Source organism: Orycteropus afer, unplaced genomic scaffold (genome assembly GCF_000298275.1).
Source record: "Orycteropus afer afer isolate SDZICR_OR568_19922 unplaced genomic scaffold, OryAfe1.0 scaffold00025, whole genome shotgun sequence".
NCBI lineage: Eukaryota > Metazoa > Chordata > Mammalia > Tubulidentata > Orycteropodidae > Orycteropus > Orycteropus afer.
In genome coordinates this window covers 7,495,756-7,516,186 of record NW_006921612.1, presented here as the reverse complement: position 1 = coordinate 7,516,186, position 20,431 = coordinate 7,495,756, and the positions used below count along the sequence as shown (strand labels likewise).

Genomic DNA, 20,431 nt, shown 5'->3' with positions numbered 1-20,431 from the left:
CTTTGAAATCTTCTGTTCAGCTCTTTCACTTTGTCATTTCTTCCATTCGCTGTAGCTACTCTCCCATTAAAGAGAAGATTTCGGAGTCTGTTCTGACATCCATTTTGGTCTTTCCTTCCTTTCCTATCTTTTTAATGACCTTTTGCTTTCTTCACAGATGATATTTTTGATGTCATCCCACAACTTGTCTGGTTTTCAGTCATTGGTGTTCAATGCATCCAATCTATTCAACTTGAACTTGCATATAAGCAATTGATGGTCTGTTCCACCGTCAACTCCTACCCTTGTTTTGGCTGAAGATAATGTGTTTTTTCATCACCTCTTTCCACAGATGTAATCAATCTGATTCCTGTGTATTCCATCTGGTGATGTCCATGTATATAGTCACCATATATGCTGTTGGAACAAGGTATTTGCAATGAATAAGTCATTGATCTTGAAAAATTCTATCACACGATCTCTGACATCATTTCTATAACCAAAACTGTATTTTCCAACTACTAGTGATTCTTTTTTGTTTCTAATTTTCACATTCCAATCACCAGTAATAATCACTACATCTTGATTGCATGTTTGGTCAATTTCAAACTGCAGAAGTTGGTAAGTATCTTCAATTTCCTCATCTTTGGCTTTAGGAGTTGGTGTGTAAATTTGAATAGTAGTAGTCTTAACTGGTCTTTCTTGCAAGCATATGGGTATTGGCCTATAATTCTGCCAAAGGAACAAGGACACCGTATCTTCTGACCTCCTCTAATTGCACAAGAAGAAAATAGAATCACCATCAGTAGCCCAAGGCCTATTCTTGCGAGGCTAGACACGCTGCCTTCCTCCAGCCCTTTTAACTCTGACACCAACTGTTCCTCCCACAACACCCACAACCTCTTTGCTGGGTTCGATAATTTGCTGCAGCAGCCACACACAACTCACAGATTATGGGGTTTATTAGGGAAGCAACAGACTACAATTCAAGGCCATAAATGCACTCAGTCTCTCGCAAACAGCTGTCTCACTTAGCAATCAGCAGTCTCTCTCTCAGCAGTGCATCTCTTGCGTCTCTTAGCAGCGCATCTTTTGTGTGTCAGCGCATCTCTCGCATCTCTCAGCAGCATGTATCTCTCAAGTCTCTCCCTCAGCAGTGCATGTCTCTCACATCTCTCTCAGCAAGTGTGTGTCTTTCAGGAGCAAGTTTCTCTCAACAGCACATCTTTCTCAGCCAGCAGTCAGAGAGACTACTGCCTCTAGCAAGGCTCCTTTTGAGCCTGGCAGAGTGACCACTAACCAATCTCAACATCAGAATTCTATACACCTGAGAGAGAGAGAGAGAGAGAACATCCCAGAAGACTGTTTCATGCCACTCCCAACAGAAATACTCCAAGTGGATAACTTTAACAATCGGGAGCTACTCAGTTGCTCATGGCAAATTCCACCATGGAGTTTACAAAGACTGGTAGCATAGTGCCTAAGGCATTTGACTGCTAACCAGAAAGCTGGCAATTCAAACCCAGTAGCCACTCCTCAGAAGGAAGGTTGGGCAATCTACTTCCATAGTGATACTGTCTCGGAAACCCAAGGAGGGGTCGCTATGAATCAGATTCAACTCGATTGCAGTGAGTTTAATTTGATATGCCTAGAAAAGCCATACCAGGTAATTTACTACACCTCAGGCCACACCCTGGCTTTTCTAGCCATTATCCTTTTATACTTCAAAAATTAACATCCCATTCACCATCAATTTAAGAATAACCACACCCATGAAAGTATGTAAGCCAGCCACTTCATGCCTTTATCTTCCCCATTTTAGATAGCCAATTTCGAATTTGCCCATCCCTATCAAACCAGCATTGTGAGGCAACAAGCATGGTCCTTTCTCTCTGGAGAATCTTCTGTTCTGCTTGGAAACTTTGGGTATCTGCATCCATGAACAAGCAAAGTCCAGCCTCACAAAAGCCATCAAATTGCAACAACTTAACACCAGTTCAGTGTCAAACACCTTCCTCTTCATTTGGTTAGGTTCTGGTCAGCTCAGCCCTAGCCATCCCAGCTAGGTCATGGGTACCAGCTGCCAAATTTGGGAGTCATACTCTTCCTTCACTTTAGACCAACCAGCACCTTCTCTCACATCCTCAGTCCTCAGGGACTATTTCAATGCCCATATGCTCACAATTCCTTGCACTGCAGACCAGCCAGCCCTTATTCTCATCCCCAGCCTCTGTGGCCTAGGTCAAAGAGTACAAAACTTAGCCTGTTTCTTCTTTGCTGCACTTCCCCCATTTCCACTCAAGTGGACCCAGGTGGTCACAAGCGAGCAGCATACAAGCCTACTACACACTGGCATCCTTTAACTTTCAGTTCTGGAAGGGGTTTCGCTCATGAACCATGCCTTACTTGCCTCAATGTACCCAAAACCTATGTGCTTGCTCGAAATTCAAAAAGCCAAGCAGTCTTTTTTCCTTTTTCCTTCAGGTCCTTTCTTCAAATGCAAATGTTTTGTTCCCTCATGGGTGAGGCTCAGGTTTTCTACCTATGCCCCCTATACTCTACACACAGGATTGAAACAAAAGCCTGTGTTTCTTCTGGGCAAATTCTATTTCCCCTTTTAACATATCCAATCAAGTATTGGCTGAATGCAGACTTACACACTGTTATCCATACCCCATAATCATTTCTAATGTACAAGTAGAAAAGAGAACATTCAATACCCATAGTACATTTAGATAAACACATAATCCAAAATGCATAATCCTTTTAAAGACATTCCAGGTTCATCTCTTCACTTTGATTACCTTCCCATTCTATGTATACGGCCTTGGGCCTTTGGCTGGGTAGAATCAAAGGCCCTAGCCTCTGAATAAATTATCTCCTCTAACAGGTAACACCAACCAAAGTAACCATCTAAGAATCCTAAGTTTCACTTCCTAGGCCTCTTCCTTCTTTCTCTTACAAAGTCCCATGCTTCTATGAGTCTGGAGCCATTGCAACTAATCCCACATCTGACACCAACTGCCAAAGGCGCAAGGAGGCTGCATCTTCTGACCTCCTCTAAACCCCACAAGAGGAAGAAAGAATCACCATCAGTAGCCCAAGGCCTATTCCTGCGAGACCAGACATGCTGCCTCCCTGCAGCCCTTTCACCAACCCTGACACCAACTGTTCCTCCCACAACACTCACCACCTCTCTGCTGGGTTTGATAATTTGCAGCAGTAGCCACAGAGAACTCACAGATTATGGGGTTTATTAGGAAAGCAACAAGCTACAATTCAAGTTCAGAAACGCACTCAGTCTCTTGCAGCCAGCCATCTCACTTAGTAGCCAGCAGTCTCTCTCTCACCAGTGCATGTCTCACACGTGTCTCTCCCAGCACTGCGTGTCTCTCGTGCCTCTCTCTCAGCAGTGCAGTCTCTCACATCTCTCTCTCAGCAAATGTGTGTGTCTCAAGAGCACATTCTCTCAGCAGCACATCTTTCTCAGCCAGTAGTCAGAGAGACTCCTGCCTCTAGGAGGGCTCCTTTTGAGTCTGGCAGAGTGGCCAAACTAACCAATCCCAACATCAGAATTCTATACACCTAAGAGAGAGAGAACTTCCCAGAGGATTGCTTCATGCCACTCTCAACAGAAATACCCCAGAGGTGGATAACTTTAACAATCAGGAGCTATTCAGTTGTTCATGGGAAATAGCACCACAGAGTTTAAAAAGATTTATGGCTAGAAAAACCATACCAGGTAATTTACTATACCACACACTCACATCATTGTACTTCAGGATAGATCTTGAAACATATTTTGTGACAACAAATGCTGCATCATTCCTCTTCAATATGTCATTCCCAACACAGTAGATCATATGACAGTCTGATTCAAAATTACCAAAACCACTCCATTTTAGCTCAGTAATTCCTAGGATATCAATCTTCATGTGTTCCATTTCATTTCTGACAATTTCCAATTCTCCTACATTTATACATTCCACGTTCTGATTATTAATGGATGTTTGCAGCTGCTTCTTCCCATTTTGAGTCATACCCATCAGCAGAAGGAGGCCCAAAACCTTTACTCCATACCCATCATTAAGGTCAACTCTACTTTGAGGAGGCAGCTCTTCCCCAGTCATATTTTGAGTGCCTTCCAACCTGAGGGGCTCATCTTCAGCACTGTATCAGACTGTTTCAGGGCTATTCATATAAAGTTTTTCAGTAATATAACAGTGTTTCACTGCTATGCATAAAGTTTCCACCAGCCAATTCTTTAAAAATTAGGTGGCCCCTTCCTTCTTCAAAGTCTGTCTTAGTCTAGAAGCTCCACTAAACACTATCCACCTTGGGTGACCCTGCTGTATCTGAAATACTGGTGGCATAGCCTCCAGCCTCACAGCAACATGCAAGCCATTATAGTATAAAAAACTGACAGACAAGGGGTCTTTATTTCCATATTATTCTTTCAGGAAGACCCTCTTGTTCCATTCTATAGATGGTGAGTTCCCATTCTGGTGATTTTCAACTCCAGGGTTCTCTATTTATTTTACTCTGGAAAGAAGCAGAATTTGCTCGTCAACTGAAATGCTGTGTGGCTGAAGTAGAAGTGGACAGCCCTGAGTGTGACCAGTCCCTGAAGCTCTCCTCAGGTCCTAACCCAAACCCAAACCAAACCCATTGCCATCAAATCAATTCCAACTCATAGCAATCTCAGGGCTTCAAAAAAAGAGTGAAAATTTAAGGTAAACTGTCTTAAGAGGATAGTATGATGCAGTCAGTAACACAGGCCTGCCTCAGACTGCTCTGACAGGGATCAGAGGGGACAGCCCCACTGCTACTAACAAGGGCAAATGGTATAGGAGTCAGAGGCTGGAATCAGCTCTTTGGTTGAATTCTGTTCCCTGTCAACAGAGCACAGGGAGCTATTGCTGCTTTCTTGCTATTTTTCCTATGGAACTGAAGGGGGTGAAACCCCCACCCACAACAAAAGTCCCTCCTACCCCACCACCAATTCTGCCATAGGCCTGAAAATGCAGCAAGAGTAAAGAGCAGCAGTTCAGTTTTCACAGATACAGTGGAGGAGCCAGGATTCCTCCCCTTGTCCCTGGCTTAGTTCTCACTGCCCTGACCAACAGTGAATAGGCTAGCAGTGCCCGGCCTCCAAACTGAGGGAGGGGCCTAGCAGACAAATGCCATCTTCTCTCCTGCCAGGACGCAACTTGAAAATGTGCTCACCATTGCATGCACAGGACTCCAGCTTCTGCTCTCGCTCACAGAAAGGAATACATTTTCCATCTTTACACTTCCCAAGATCCAAGCACACTGTATCATCTTCTGCATTTCCAGGAGGGGGGCACTCACTGCTATTACCTAGAAGTACAGATATGTCACACTGAGTCACATGTCAGCCAGTGAGACCTGTGCATGATACTTTGTTTCTCACAACAGAAGTGAACACTTCCCAAATAACAAACAATGACCCACAGAGCAAGAGAGGTAACAACCTATAATCAATTAGCCACTAAGGAAGTGAGGCAGGGCGGTGGGTATGGAACAGCTGAGGGAGACCAGGAAGTGAGCAGAGCCATTTGGAACAGCTGAGGGAGATGAACTTGTCTGTCAATTTGTCATATTGTGGTGGTTGCTAAGAGAGACTTGAAGAAGGAAGAGGCCATCCATTTCTCACAGAATTGGCCAGTGAAAACCTTATGGATAACAGTGAAACACTGTCTGATTTATTACTGGAAAACTTTAGGAATAGCCTTCAAACACTGTCTCATATAGTGCTGGAAGATGAGCCCCTCAGGTCCGAAGACACTCAAAATACCACTGGGAAAGAGGTGCCTCCTCAAAATAGAGCCAACCTTAACGAAGTAGATAAAGTGAAGCTTTCAGGACCTCCATTTGCTGATATGGGATGACTCGAGATGAGAAGAAACAGCTGCAAATATCCATTAATAACTGAACATGGAATGTATGAAGTATGAATCTAGGAAAATTGGAAGGTGTCAAAAATGAAATGGAGGACTTCCAGTAAGATGGAATAATAGGAAGAACAACAAAGAAAAGAAAAATCAATTTACAGAGATAGAGAAGACAATCTTGGAGCCCTGAACTTTGAAAGGAACTATACAGAAGTAGATTAGGCAACAACTAGTGGAAAATCCTGAACGAAAACAGCAAGTACAGAGATGGTCAGAGCTGCGGACTGTCAGCTACTCTGACCAACAGCCTGAATATTTTACAAGTGGTGTTGGAACCTGAGAACTGATCTAAAAATCAGCCCTGGTCACCAAGGGCTCCAGGAACAACAGCACTGGTGGCTGATGCTTGGAAGGGAAACAGCGAGGTGGGAGACAACCTGAGCTGTTGACTTGCCACTGTCCGAAGTGTCCAGCCATTTTGATCATTTATATGTGGCAGGCATTTTGGATATTTAAAGTGACCGGGGGCGTAGCCATTTTGAATGTTTACAAGCAGTGGCCATTTTGGATATTTAAAGTGACCGAGGGCATAGCCATTTTGAATGTTTACAAGCAGTGGCCATTTTGGATATTTAAAGTGATCGAGGGTGCAGCCATTTTGAATCTTTATAAGTGGCAACCAATATGGATTTAAAAGTGATAGCATTCTCATTCGGATTCCAGGGACCTAAGAATAGGCTCTGTTTGCCAAGGTTGGCAGGGACATACAAGAGGCTGACAAAAGGAAAGGAGACAGGTGGTGAGTGTATAAGTGCTGTCAACTAGCGAATAGAGGAGCACAGTACCCTGCTTGCGTAGATAACATACAAACAAAACAAAGAAAAGGAAAATCATGGGCAAGTCACTCTAACATACAATCACCAATTAAATATAAACACAAAAAACGTCACGATGCCTTGGAGACAACAAACCATCACAGTCCACACAAACAAGCAAGATAAAGCAGAAGAAACAAGGGACCAGGATACAGACCCAAAACACATCCCTGAGGAAGACACAGCATTGGAACTCCCTGATAAGGAATTTAAAAGAATTATATTTAGGTACCTTCAACGAATTGAGAGGCAGATCAAGGAAAACACTGACAAAATTGAGGAAAACACAGAGAAAACAAACCCTAGAACAATTTTGAAAGACAATGTAATAACAAACTGACAAAATAAATGAAAATTTAGAAATGATACAAAATCTACACACAGAAATCCAGAAGATTAAAAGTAAATTTTCAGAAATAGATAAGATATTGAATGGGCAAAGGAGCAGAACTGAATCAATGGAAGGCAGAATTACTGAGATTGAAGGCAAATACCTCAATACTTCTTTGGAAAGGGATAAATCAGAAAAAAAGAGCAAAATAAAATGAAAAAAGTCTAAGGTTCATGTGGGATACCATCAAAAGGAATAACCTACGTGTAATCAGAATTCTAGAACAGGAAGAGCCAAATAAAACCACTGAGAAAACTGTCAAAGATTTGTTGGAAGAGAATTTTCCTGAGATGAAAGATAAGAATATATCCATTCAGGAACCCCAAACAGGATAGACCCCAAAAGAAAATCACCCAGACCTATCATCATCAAACTCACCAAAACCAAAGACAAAGAAAGAATCATGAGAGCAGCACGGGAAAAATGAAAAGTTACCTACAAGGGGCAACCGGCAACCAGTAAGACTAAGCTCAGATTTCTCGACAGAAACCATGAAGGCAAGACAATGGGATGGTATATATAAAACCCTAAAAGAGAAAAATGTCCAACCAAGAATTATACACAAAGCAAAACTGTCCCTCAAATATGATGGCAAAATTAGGACGTTTCTAGATAAGCAGAAATTAAGGGAATTTGTTAAAACCAGACCAACTTTACAAGAGATGCTAAAGGGAAGCCCTTTGGACAGAGAAGCAACAACAGCCAACAAGTGACCATTAATACACATGATGATATAACCCAGAAACCAACCCAGTTATGGAAGTATCCAAAGTAAATAAGCCTACAAGATTGTAAACAGGGAACCAGAGACACCAACTGACAAATGAGGACAACTACAAACCAAGAAGGGGGAAAAAAACTGTGTCATTACAGAATAGATTTCTAGATGGTACCGAAGTCAAGACAACTACAAGATAGAATGGACTGTTCTAAACTTGGGAAGAAAACTATAAATCACAGGGTAACCTCAAAGAAAAATGGTAAGCCTTCACATCAAAATAAAAAAGAGGGCCAGCATAAATATTTAACAAATACTAAAACAACAGCCACAAAGAACATGATACCAGAATTCATAAACAAAATGAGCAGTAAAGAAAATTATATGGAACAAAGAAATTGACACCATGATAAAGCACATAACAAAAATGACAGCAACAAATTCTTATTTGCCGATAATCACGTATCTGGCAAGGGACTTATCTTTAAGATTTATAGAAAACTCCAACACATCTACACCAAAGGAATTAACAATCCAATTGAAAAACAGGCAGAAGATATGGACAGACGCTTCACCAAAGAGGATATTCAGGTGGCCAGCTAATACATGAAGAGATGCTCACAATCATTGGCCATCAGAGAGATGCAAATCAAAACAACGAGATACTGTCTCACCCCAGCACTGATGACAATGAGACAGAAAATAACAAATGGTGGCGAGGATGTGGAGAGATTGGGACTCTCGTACACTGCTGGTAGGACTGTGAAGTGATACAACCACTGTGGAAAGCAATATGGTTATTCCTTAGAAAGCCGGAATTGGACATACCATTTGACCCAGCAATCCCATTAGGTATATACCCATTAGGTATATATCCAAGAGAGGTGAGTGCCAGGACAGGACAGATATATACACACTCCTGTTCATCACAGCACTATTTACAATAGCAAAAAGATGAAAACAACCTACGTGCCCATCAGTGGAAGAGTGGATGACCAAACTGTGATATATACACATAAATGCTATGCAGCACTAAAGAATAATGTAGTCTGCAAAATACCGCATAATATGGATGAACCTGGAGGACATTATGCTAAGTGAAGTAAGTCAATCACAGAAGGACAAATACAGTATTAGTTCATTGTTGTGGAGGATCAAGGAAAGGTTTATATATGGAGGGAAACTTTCTTTGTTGGTTGCCAGGGATGAGAGAGGAGAGGAGGGAACACTGAAAAAAAAAAATGCATTGACCCACATCACTAGTTTTGTGTATTTCACCATACACAAATTATATTTCAATAAAATGCATTAAAAAAATGAAATGAAATACATAAAAATCAATATCCTAGATTAGTGATCTGAAATGGACTGGTTTTGGCCATTTTGAATCAGAAAATCATATGATCTACTGTGCCAAGAATGAGAAATTGGAGAGGAATGGCATGGCATTCATCATCACAAAGAATGTTGCAGATCTATCCTGAGGTACAATGCTGCCAGTAATAGGATAATATCCATATGTCTACAAGGAAGACCAGATAATACTACTATTATTCAAATTTACACACCAACCACCAAAGCTAAAGATGAGTAAACAGAAGATATTTATCAACTTCTGCAGTTTGAAATTGACCAACCATGTAATCAAGATGTGTTAATTATCACTGGTGACTGGAATGCAAAAGTTGGAAACAAAGAAGAATCACCAGTAGTTGGAAAATATGACCTTGGCAATAGAAATGATACTGGAGATCACATGTACCCAATCTTCCTTCTGAACAATGACTTACTCATTGCAAATACCTTTTTTAACAACACAAACAGCAGCTACACACGTGGAATTCGCCAGATGGAGTACACAGGAATCAGACTAAAGGCAATCTGTGGCAAGAGGCAATGGAGCAGCTCAGTATCTTCAACCAAAACAAGGCCAGGAGCCAGCTGTGGAATGAACCATCAATTGCTCATATGCAGATTCAACCTGAAGTTGAAGACAATTAAAACAAGTCTACAAAGGGCCAAAGTACGACCTTGAATATATCCCTCCTGAATTTAGAGACCATCTAAAACTAGATTTGATGCATTGAACACCAATGACTGAAAACCAGAAAAATTGTGGGATGACATCAAGAACATCATCCATGAAGAAAGGAAGAGGTCATTAAAAAGACAAGAAAAGAAGAAAAGACCAAAATGGATGTCAGAAGAGACTCTGAAACTTGCACTTGAGCGGAGACTAGCTAAAGCAAATGGAAGAAATGACAAGATAAAAGAGCTGAACAGAAGATTTCAAAGAGTAGCTCGACAAGACAAAGTCAATTATTACAATGAAATGTACAAAGACCTTGAGTAAGAAAACCAAAAGGGAAGAACATGCTCGGCATTTCTCAAGCTGAAAGAAATGAAGAGGAAATTTAAGCCTCGAGTTGCAATACTGAAAGATTCTATGGGCAACATCTTGAATGATGCAACAAACATCAAAAGAAGATAGAAGGAATACACAGACACTGTACCAAAAAGAACTGATCAATGTTCATCCATTTTAGGAGGTGGCATATGAACAAGAACCAATGGTAATGAAGGAAGAAGTCGAAGCTGCACTAAAGAAATTGGTGAAAAACAAGGCTCCAGGAATTGACAGAATACCCACTGAGATGTTTCAACAAACAGATGCCCAACTGGAGGTACTCATTTGGCTATGCCAACAAATTTGGAAGACAGCTACCTGGCCAACTGAAAGGAAAAGATCCATGTTTGTGCTCATTCCAAAGAAAGGTGATCCCACAGAATGTGGCAATTACTGAACAATATCATTAATATCACACTGATGTTACTGAAGATAATTCAAAAACAGATGCAGCAGTATATTGACAGAGAACTTCCAGCAATGCAAGCTGGATTCAGAAGAGGATGTGGAACTAAAGATATCACTGTGAATGTCAGATGGAACTCGGATGAAAGCAAAGAATATCAGAAAGATGTTCACTTGTGCTTTATTGACTGTGCAAGAGTATTCAATTGTGTCGATTATAACAAATTATGGATAACACTAATAATTCCAGAATACTTAATTGTGCTCATGAGGAACTTGTACATAAACCAGGAGGCTGTCATTCGAACAGAGCAAGGGGACACCGCATGGTTTAAAATCAAGAAGGGAGTGCATCAGGGTTGTATCCTTTCACGATACTTATTCTATGTGTATGCTGAGTAAATAATCTAAGAAGCTATATGAAGAAGAACACGGCATCAGGTTTGAAGAAAGACTCGTTAACAACCTGTGATATCCAGATGACACAACCTTGCTTGCTGAAAGTGAGGATGACTTGAACCACTTACTGATGAAGATCAAACACTACAGCCTTCAGTATGGGTCATACATCTCAAAATAAAGAAAACAAAACTCCTCACAGCTGGACCAATAAGCAGCATCACAATAAATGGAGAAAAGTCTGAAGTTGTTAAAGATTTTATATTACTTGGTTCTACAATCAACACGAATGGAAGCAGCAGTCAAGACATCAGACTATGTATTGCATCGGACAGATCTGCTGCAAAAGATCTCTTTTAAAGTGCTGAAGAGCAAAGATGTCTCCTTGAAGACTAAGGTGAGCCTAACCCAAACCATGGTGTTTTCAATTGCCTCAGATACATGTGAGAGCTGGACAATGAATAAGGAAGACTGAAGAAGAGTTGATGCTTTTGAGTTGTGGTGTTGGTGAAGAATGCTGAAGTACCATGGTCTGCTAAAAGAACTAACAAATCTGTCCTGGAAGAAATGCAGCCAAAATGCTCCTTGGAAGAGAGAATAGCCAGACTTCATCTCACCTACTTTGACCATGTTGTCAGAAGGGACCATTCCCTGAGAAGGATATCATGCTTGGTAAAGTGTAGGGTCAATGAAAAAGGGGAAGGTGCTCAAACAGGTGGAATTGACATGGCTGCAGCAATGGCCTCAGGTACAGCAAGCATCATGAGGCTGGCACAGGAGTGGGCAGTGTTTCGTTCTACTGTATATAAGGTCACCGTAAGTCGGAGATGACTTGATGGCACCTAACAACAACAAGCATTTAGTGAGTGCCTGGCTATATGCCAAGTACTATGCTACACAGATCCCTGGCCTCATAAGTACCCCAGATGTCTATATTCAGTGCCTTCATGTCCTCATCTCACATTCACAATTTTATTGTATTTTTCTTTTACCTTTCTACTGTGATATAGGAGACCAGTGGCACAGTGGTTAAGCACTTGTCTGCTACCCAAGAGGTCACAGTTCGAACCTAGCAGCAACTCCATGGGAGAAATGGCCTGGCATTCTGCTCTTATTAAGATTACAGCCTAGAAAACCTTATGGGGTAGTTCTACTCTGTCATATGGGGTTGCTAAGAGTTGGTATCAACTGGTGACACACAACAACAACAAACCAGGGGTCACCAAACTTTCTATAAAGGGACCAATAGTAAATATTTAACAGGCCAGACAGTCTCTGTCACAAGTGTCCAACTCTGCTGTTTCAGCAGCAAAGCAGCCACGCACAGCATACACACCAATGGGTGGCAGGGTTCCAGTAAGACCATGAACAATGAAACCTCAATTTCATAAATTTTCATGTGCCATGAAATATGTTCGCTGTTTTGATTCTTTTTCTCAATCATTTAAAATTGGGGCGGGGGGGCAATACTCAGCTATTAGCCATCATACAAAAACAAGCATCAGGACGAATTTGGCCTGCAGACCATAGTTTGCCAACCTTTTCTCTAAACAACATATTTTTTAAAATTTTGCCTATTTCTGACCTTCACAGACATGGACTCACATAATATGTGTTCTTCTGTGACTTCCTTTTTAGTCAACATTATGTTTTAAAGATTTATCCATGTTGGTGAGTGGAGATTTAATTTATGCCCAGTGACAACAGTTCTCTGGAGCATAAGCATACCAAAATGCCTTCTTTCTTCTGTATACAGAAGTCAAAACAGTTGTTTCTGCTTTTGTGATGTTATTACAATGCTACTATGAAAATTCTTGTACATATCTCCCAGTGAATCTGTGCTACAGTTTCTCTAGGGCATAAACTTAGGCATACACTTGCTGGGTCTTAGTGCCATATTCAACTTTACTCAACCTCAAACCACGTACAGATCTGCTTCCACTAGCAGTGTGAGTGCTCACAATCATGAGTCAATCTGCTCCAGATACGGCTTCCGGTCCCATTCTGAAACTGCTCCTTCCCAAGAAGGTCACCATTGACTTGCATATCACCAAATTCCGTGGCTATTTTTCTGTCTTCATCTTACCTAATTTTTCAGCAGCATTTAACACAGGTGATCATTCCCTCTTTCTATAAAAACTACTCTCTTAGCCCATGACACCACATTCACCAGAGTTTCCTTCCAGTCTGTTACTGACACTAGCTTAGTCACCTCTGCAGCTTCCTCTTCAGCTTCTACCCAATCTCAAAATGCTAGAAGTTCCACAGAGCTTAATCCAGGGCCTTCTCTATTCTTCTACCCTCCTAAGTTGTCTCACTCCTTCCCATCTATACGCTAACAACCTCAAAGTTAGAAGACCAATCCAAACTCACCTCCAAGCTCCAGAGCCCTGAGTATCTGACATCTGTACTTCATGTTACACAGGCATCTCTAACTAAAAATCCAACTCTGAATCTCATCTCTCCCCTAACTTCCCATTTCAATAAACTGCACAACTTCAATCCTCCACTGGTGTTCTCCCAATCTTCCTTTCTTCCTCATGCTTCATATCTAAACTATAAGCAAGTCTTGTCATTTCTACCTTTAAAATGATCTTGCATCTGTCCACTATTTTTCACATTCATTGCTACTACTTTAGTCCAAGGCACCAATCTCTCTTACCAGTACCTCTACTGCAAGTTTCATCAATAATCTCTACACTGTCACCCAAACATAGCATCAATCTTTTCTCCACGCAATAGACACAATAGTTTTAGATTCTCCATTTAAAACCCTTTCCTAGCTTCCCAACACACTAGAAAAAAAAAAAAATTTTAAATACAAATTCCCCATGAAGGCTCTGAAACACAGTATGGCCTGGACTCTGTCTCTCTCTCCAACTTCACCCCATCTCACTTTCCCACAGCTATAGAGGTCTACTCTCAATTTCCTGAACACTTCAAGGTCTCTCTTACCTCTGAAAATTAACATGGAACTCCCTCTACCTGAAATGCTCTTGTGCCCACTCTTCCCCAGCTGCCTTTCCGGATCCTTTAGATCTTATCTCAAAGACCTTCTCTTCTGAGACATCCCCTGAGCACTCTCAACTGATACACTTTCTCACCTCCATTACCCTCTGTTACTTTACTTTCACCATTGCATATGCTTTGTAATTAATATCTATTTGATTATCTACTCCTATTTTCTGTCTCCCCTCCACTAGACTGGTAAGCTCCCCCAAGAGTAAAGACCACATCTATTTATTGATCAACATATTATTCGACCCTACCACATTATAGGTACACCACAAATATTTTTTTGAATGAATCAATAATCCTTAGAGACAAAGAAAAGTGACTGAATAATGTTAAACTGGAGACAAAGAGGATGGAATGAATTGAGTTGTGGGTAATCAACAGCACAAGCAGTTTGAAATCCACTACATCCAGTGCTCTCAAACAAGCCTTTCAACTGGATGGAACCAGTCAAAACAATCCTGACTTAAAAGGCTGTGGAGTAGCAACACAGAAGTTAAAGAAATCTGGCCTATTTCATATAAAACTAATTGCTTAAATACCTTATATCAGGCACTTTGTTAAACACTGTACATACTTTATCTCTGATCTTATAAAATCCTTTTTGGGCACTGTGTATCAACAAGGTATAGTATCAACAAGGTATAGTATCAACAAGGTAGTTTTATGGATTGAGTTGTGTCCCCAAAAAATATTGTTGATGTCCTAAACCCTATACTATGGAATGTAACCATGTTGGATATAAGGTCTTTCTCTGAAGATGTGGTAAGTTAATAAGGTCATACCAGAATAGACTGAGTCTGAATTCTTTCTGAGTGGTATTTTACAAAAGGAGAAAACAGACAGAGACAGGGTCACATAAGGGAAAGCCAGACACCATGCGAAGATGTATTTAAACACCAAGAAACACCAAAAAATACCTGGGTCTACCAGATTCTGAAAGAGACCAGGAAGGATCCTCCACTAGAGTAGACCGAGTGAGCATGGCCCTGCCAAAGCACTGAAGTCAGACTCCTGGCCACCAAACTGTGAGACAAATGTTTTTCCTTCTTTAAAGGTATCCACCTTATGATCTTTGGTATGGCAGCTCTCAGAAACTAAGACAGAATTAGTTATTCAACAAACTACTACTACCGGAAGCAAGCTACATTAAAAAAATACAAGAAGCTCAGTAAAGGTCTGTACTATGTATCATTTTTGTATTTTCAGTATGTGATGCTACCTGAACATATACATAGAAAATGCTCAATGAATATTTGTTGAACATCTACTGTTCTTAATAATACTAAAATCAGCACTAGACATGTGGGAAGAGAATGAAAAAGGCAGCATCATCTATTAACATGGTTTTCCAAGTTAGTGTGCATCCAAATCACCTGATGGAAAGTAGTAACAGGCTACTGGGCCCCATTCCTAGAGTTTTTCATGCAGTAGGTATGAGAAGGGGCCCAGGAATTCCCATTTCTAACAAGTTCCCAGGTTCTGCCATGCTGTTGGTCACAAAATGCTGATTCCTTGTAATGAATTTATCCTGGTAGCTGTTACTTTACATGAAAATATCAAGGGATCAAAAGGCTGTTTGAGAAGAACAGCAAATACATTTCCTGCCCCCTAAAATTGTTTTACACATGTTTATTGAAAAAGAAATCATCTTTCTGAATCAGTTTTATTATTATAATAAACACTAGAACATTGAGTACAGCTAGGACATGTTCTTCAAACACTTGATTAAGATTTTCAGACTCCTGACATTTGGAAAACTAATGTGATACTGACAGATTTCAGAACATAACAACCATCAGCAACATAAGATGCACATTGAAAAACCAAAAGAAAAACACAACTTCATGCCAACAGGAAGGCTACAATCAAAAAGACAGACAGTAACAAGCATTGGTCAGGATGTGGAGATACTGGAACCCTCATACATTGCTGATGGGATTGGAAAATGGTGCAATCATGTTTTAAAATAGTCTAGACGTTCCTCTGAAGACTAACAGAGCTACCACATGACTAGCAATTGCATACATCTAGGTAAATATTCAAGGGAAATGAAAATCATATGCTTATACAAACAATTACACATGAATGATCAAAGCAGTATTATTCATTATAGCCAAAAAGTAAAAACAACACAAGTGTCCATAAACAGATGAATGGATAAACAAAACATGAAATATTATTCAGCCAAAAAAAAAAAAAAAAAAAAACCACCAGAAATGAAGTACTACTGATACAGGCTACAACATGGGTGAACCCTGAAAACATTACGACAGTTGAAAGAAGCCAGTCACAAAAGATCACATATTGTATGGTTCCATTTATATTAAAAGCCATAACAGGCAAATCAGAAAATAGATTAATGATTGGCTGGAAGGGACTATGGGCTTAGGGGTAATGGCTAAAGGGTATTGGGTTTGTTTCCAGGGAGATGAAAATGTTCTAAAATTGATTGTGGTGATGGTTGCACAACTCTCTGAATATACTAAAAACCAATGAGCTATAAATGTTAAATAGGTGAACTATATGGTATGCAAAACATATCACAAGAAACCTGTTACCAAAAAAAAATAAACAAAAGAAACAGAAAGGTTGAAAAATGTAAGAATGATAAATAATACCAGACTAACAAAACTAGGGTAGCAAATTGAATATTAAATCTAAGCCAAAACACAACACAAGGGTCAAAAGGAACATGACATACTAGTAAAGAAATAACAAATCAAGAAGATGCAAAGAATGTGTTCATTGACGTACCTAATAACACGACTTAGAGTGTATAAAAGAACAACTGACAAAAGATAGAACAACTACAAAATTTATCATCAATAAGAGTTTCAAAGGTTAGCTCCAGGTGGATCAAAGTCCTAAATGTAAAATGAAGCTAAGTAACTATGGAAAATATCTTAGTAATGTCACAAACACATACACACATGCATGCACACATAGACATGCACAAACATGACAAAGCAACAGAGTTGATTACATTAAAATGAAAGATTTCTGCTCCAAATCAGACAACAAGAAGAAGATATATGCAATGTTTAAGCCAAACGGATTCTTGTACAAGAACTACTCCAAGTCAGTAATATCAAAAACACATGAAATCCAATTTTTGAAAAAAGAACTAAATATATGAACTGGCTATTCATAAAGTGAAAAATAATGAACAAGGATAAAAAGAGATACTCAAGAAAAATATAAATAAAAACGAGAAATCACTTTACACTCAACACAGTGGAAAAAAATAAGAGTAGATAATATCAAGAGTTGACAAAGACAGAGGGACACAAGAACTCTCATACATTAATGATGGGCCTGACAAAGCAGTAATGCTGGTCTAGAGACCAATGTAGTATTTACTCTGTTATTGTTATTGTTATGTGCCATTGAGTCAGACCCAACTCATTGTGACCCCTCCTTGGGTTTCCGAGGCGGTATCACTATGGAAGTAGATTTCTTCTGAGGAACGGCCAGTGGGTTTGAACCGCCAGCCTTCTGGTTAGCAGTCAAGTGCCTTAAGCACTATGCTACCAGAGCTCCTAGTACTTACTCTATGACAAAAAAATTTCACTCCTGTATATATACCCAGAGAAACTCTTATACACACACATAGAGCAGAGGTATAAAGATGCTACTGTAGTTTTATTTGTTGTATCAAAGAGATTAAGACAATCCAAGTAGTTATCATTTGCAGAATGGATAAGTAAAATATAGTAAATCACATTACTGAATACTATGCAGGTACCCAAAATAATGAACTAGATACAGATACAGAAATACAGACAGATATTTAGGCATTAAAAACATGGTATGGAGTTATTTAAAAATACATCTAAGGTAAAATATCATTTGGGTACATTAAAAACACTTCAGTATCTTTCAAGGACCTACACACATCCAGGGCAAATATTAAACACATTAGAATGGATGCCTATGAGGGGAAAAAGAATAGAATTGATGGGTAAGAAGTGAGTGAAGAAGAAATAAAAAATGAAAAGGAATAAAACAATAAACACCTCTTACACAGAACAAGGATAATAGTGTGGTATAAACTGAGGAGTACTGTCAGTTCAACTCTCCGCACATGAGGCTAAAAAATGGTTTCTTTCAAGTGAACAAACAAGCTTATTTTCCACTCACACATACACACTTGAGCCTTGGCACTTGAGCCAAAAGCATTCCAAGAGAACCAAGGAGGGTACATACCTGTGCAGTAAGACACGCCTTTGCAAGTAGCATTAATAGCCTCTTGGCACTTCTTCTGGGCAGTCTCAAACTGGCAGTCTTTACAACAAGGACTATTCCTATCACTGTAGAAGAAGAGCACACAGGGACGGTTCAATTCAAATGAGAACACCACAACAACACTCAGGAAATGTTACAGTGACGTAAAGATCACAGAGAAGCATCTTCTGACTGACTCACCGATAACGCAACATCATTGCCACTCTGAGAGTGTAAGTACACAAACTAGTCCAAAATGACCTATCACTAAAACATGTTGGTATCCCTGGTTTTCAGTGTTTAATACATTAATTAAAAAAAAAAAAAAAAAAAAAAGACGTCTGGTAAGATGGAGGAATAGATAGACAAGCGACAAAGACCCTTTTCAACAAAGAAAAGAAAAACCAATTGACAGAGATACAGAAGATAATCCTGAAGCCCTGAGCTTTGAAAGGAACTATGCAGAAGTGGATTAGGCACCAACTAGTGGAAAAACCTGAACAAAAACAGCAAGTAGATGGTCGGAGCTGCGGACTGTCAGCTACATCGACAGGACCAGCAGCCTGAATATTTCCAAGTGGTGTTGGGACCTGAGAATTGACCTAAAGATTAGTCCTAGTCACCAAGGGCTAAGACTATGACTAGGAAAGGAAACAGCAAGGTGGGAGACAACCTGAGCTGCTGACTTTGCACTGTCCAGAGGGCACAGCCATTTGGCTTGTTTACACACAGCAGCCATCTTGAATATTTAAAGTGACGAGGCACAGCCATTTTGAATGTTTATAAATGGCAGCCATTTTGAATATTTAAAGTGACAGAGGACATAGCCATTTTGAATGTTTACAAGGGTGGCCATTTTGGATAAAGTGACCAAGGATGCAGCCATTTTGAATGTTTACAAGTGGTGACCATTTTGGCTATTTAAAGTAACCAAGGGTGCAGCCATTTTGAATCTTTATAAGTAGCATCCATTTTGGATTTTAAAGTGATAGCATTCTCATTCGGATTCCAGGGACCTAAGAATAGTCTCTATTTGCCAAGGTTGGCAGGGACACACCAAAGACTGACTACAGGAAAGGAGATAGGTGGTGAGTGTGTAAGTGCTGCCCACTAGCAAACAGAGGAGCACAGCACAGTACCCTGCTTGCATAGACAACATACAAAGAAAACAAAAATCATGGGTAAGTCACTCCAACATACAATCACCAATTAAATATAAACACAAAAACGTCACAATGCCTTGGAGACAACAGAGCATCACAGTCCACACAAAGAAGCAAGATAAAGCAGGAGAAACAAGGGACCAGGATATAGAACCAAAACACATCCCTGAGGAAGACACAGCATTGGAACACCCTGATAAGGAATTCAAAAGAATTATGTTTAGGTATCTTCAACGAATTGAGAGACAGATCAAGGAAAACACAGAGAAAACCCTAGAACAATTTCAAAAGACAATACAAGAACAAACTGACAAAATAAATGAAAATTTAGAAATGATACAAAATCTACACACAGAAATCCAGAAGATTAATATTAATTTTCAGAAAAAGATAATACAATGAATGGGCAAAGGAAGAGAATTCAACCAATGGAAGACAGAATTGGGGAGACTGAAGGCAAATACCTGAACACTTCTTTGGAAAGGGATAAATCAGAAAAAAGATGAAAACAAAATGAAGAAAGACTAAGGTTCATATGGGATACCATCAGAAGGAATAACCTACATGTAATTGGAATTCCAGAACAGGAAGACACAAATACAACCACAGAGAAAATTCTCAAAGATTTGTTGGAAGAGAATTTTGCTGGTATAAGAATATATCCATTCAGGAAGTCCAACGAAGCCCAAACAGGATAGACCTCAAAAGAAAATCACCCAGACATATCATCATCAAACTCACCAAAACCAAAGACAAAGAGAATCATGAGAGCAGCACAGGAAAAATGAAAAGTTACCTACAAGGAGCAACCAATAAGACTAAGCTCTGATTTCTCAACAGAAACCATGCAGGCGAGAAGACAATGGGATGGTATATATAAAACACTGAAAGAGAAAAATTTCCAACCAAGAATTATGTACCCAGCAAAATTGTCCCT

General features: G+C 39.9%; 1 protein-coding gene across 1 annotated transcript in view; it reads right to left on the bottom strand.

Annotated features, from left to right (window-relative positions):
• The window catches only part of ADAM17 (ADAM metallopeptidase domain 17), a 107,861-nt gene that overhangs the window by 7,602 nt on the left and 79,828 nt on the right, over window positions 1–20,431 (bottom strand). The window contains exons 13-14 of the mRNA XM_007935108.2: window positions 18,314–18,417; window positions 5,206–5,340 (exon numbers count right to left, since the gene is read on the bottom strand). Of these exons, the coding sequence (XP_007933299.2) occupies window positions 5,206–5,340; window positions 18,314–18,417 (239 nt within the window). The remainder of the gene's footprint in view (window positions 1–5,205; window positions 5,341–18,313; window positions 18,418–20,431) is intronic.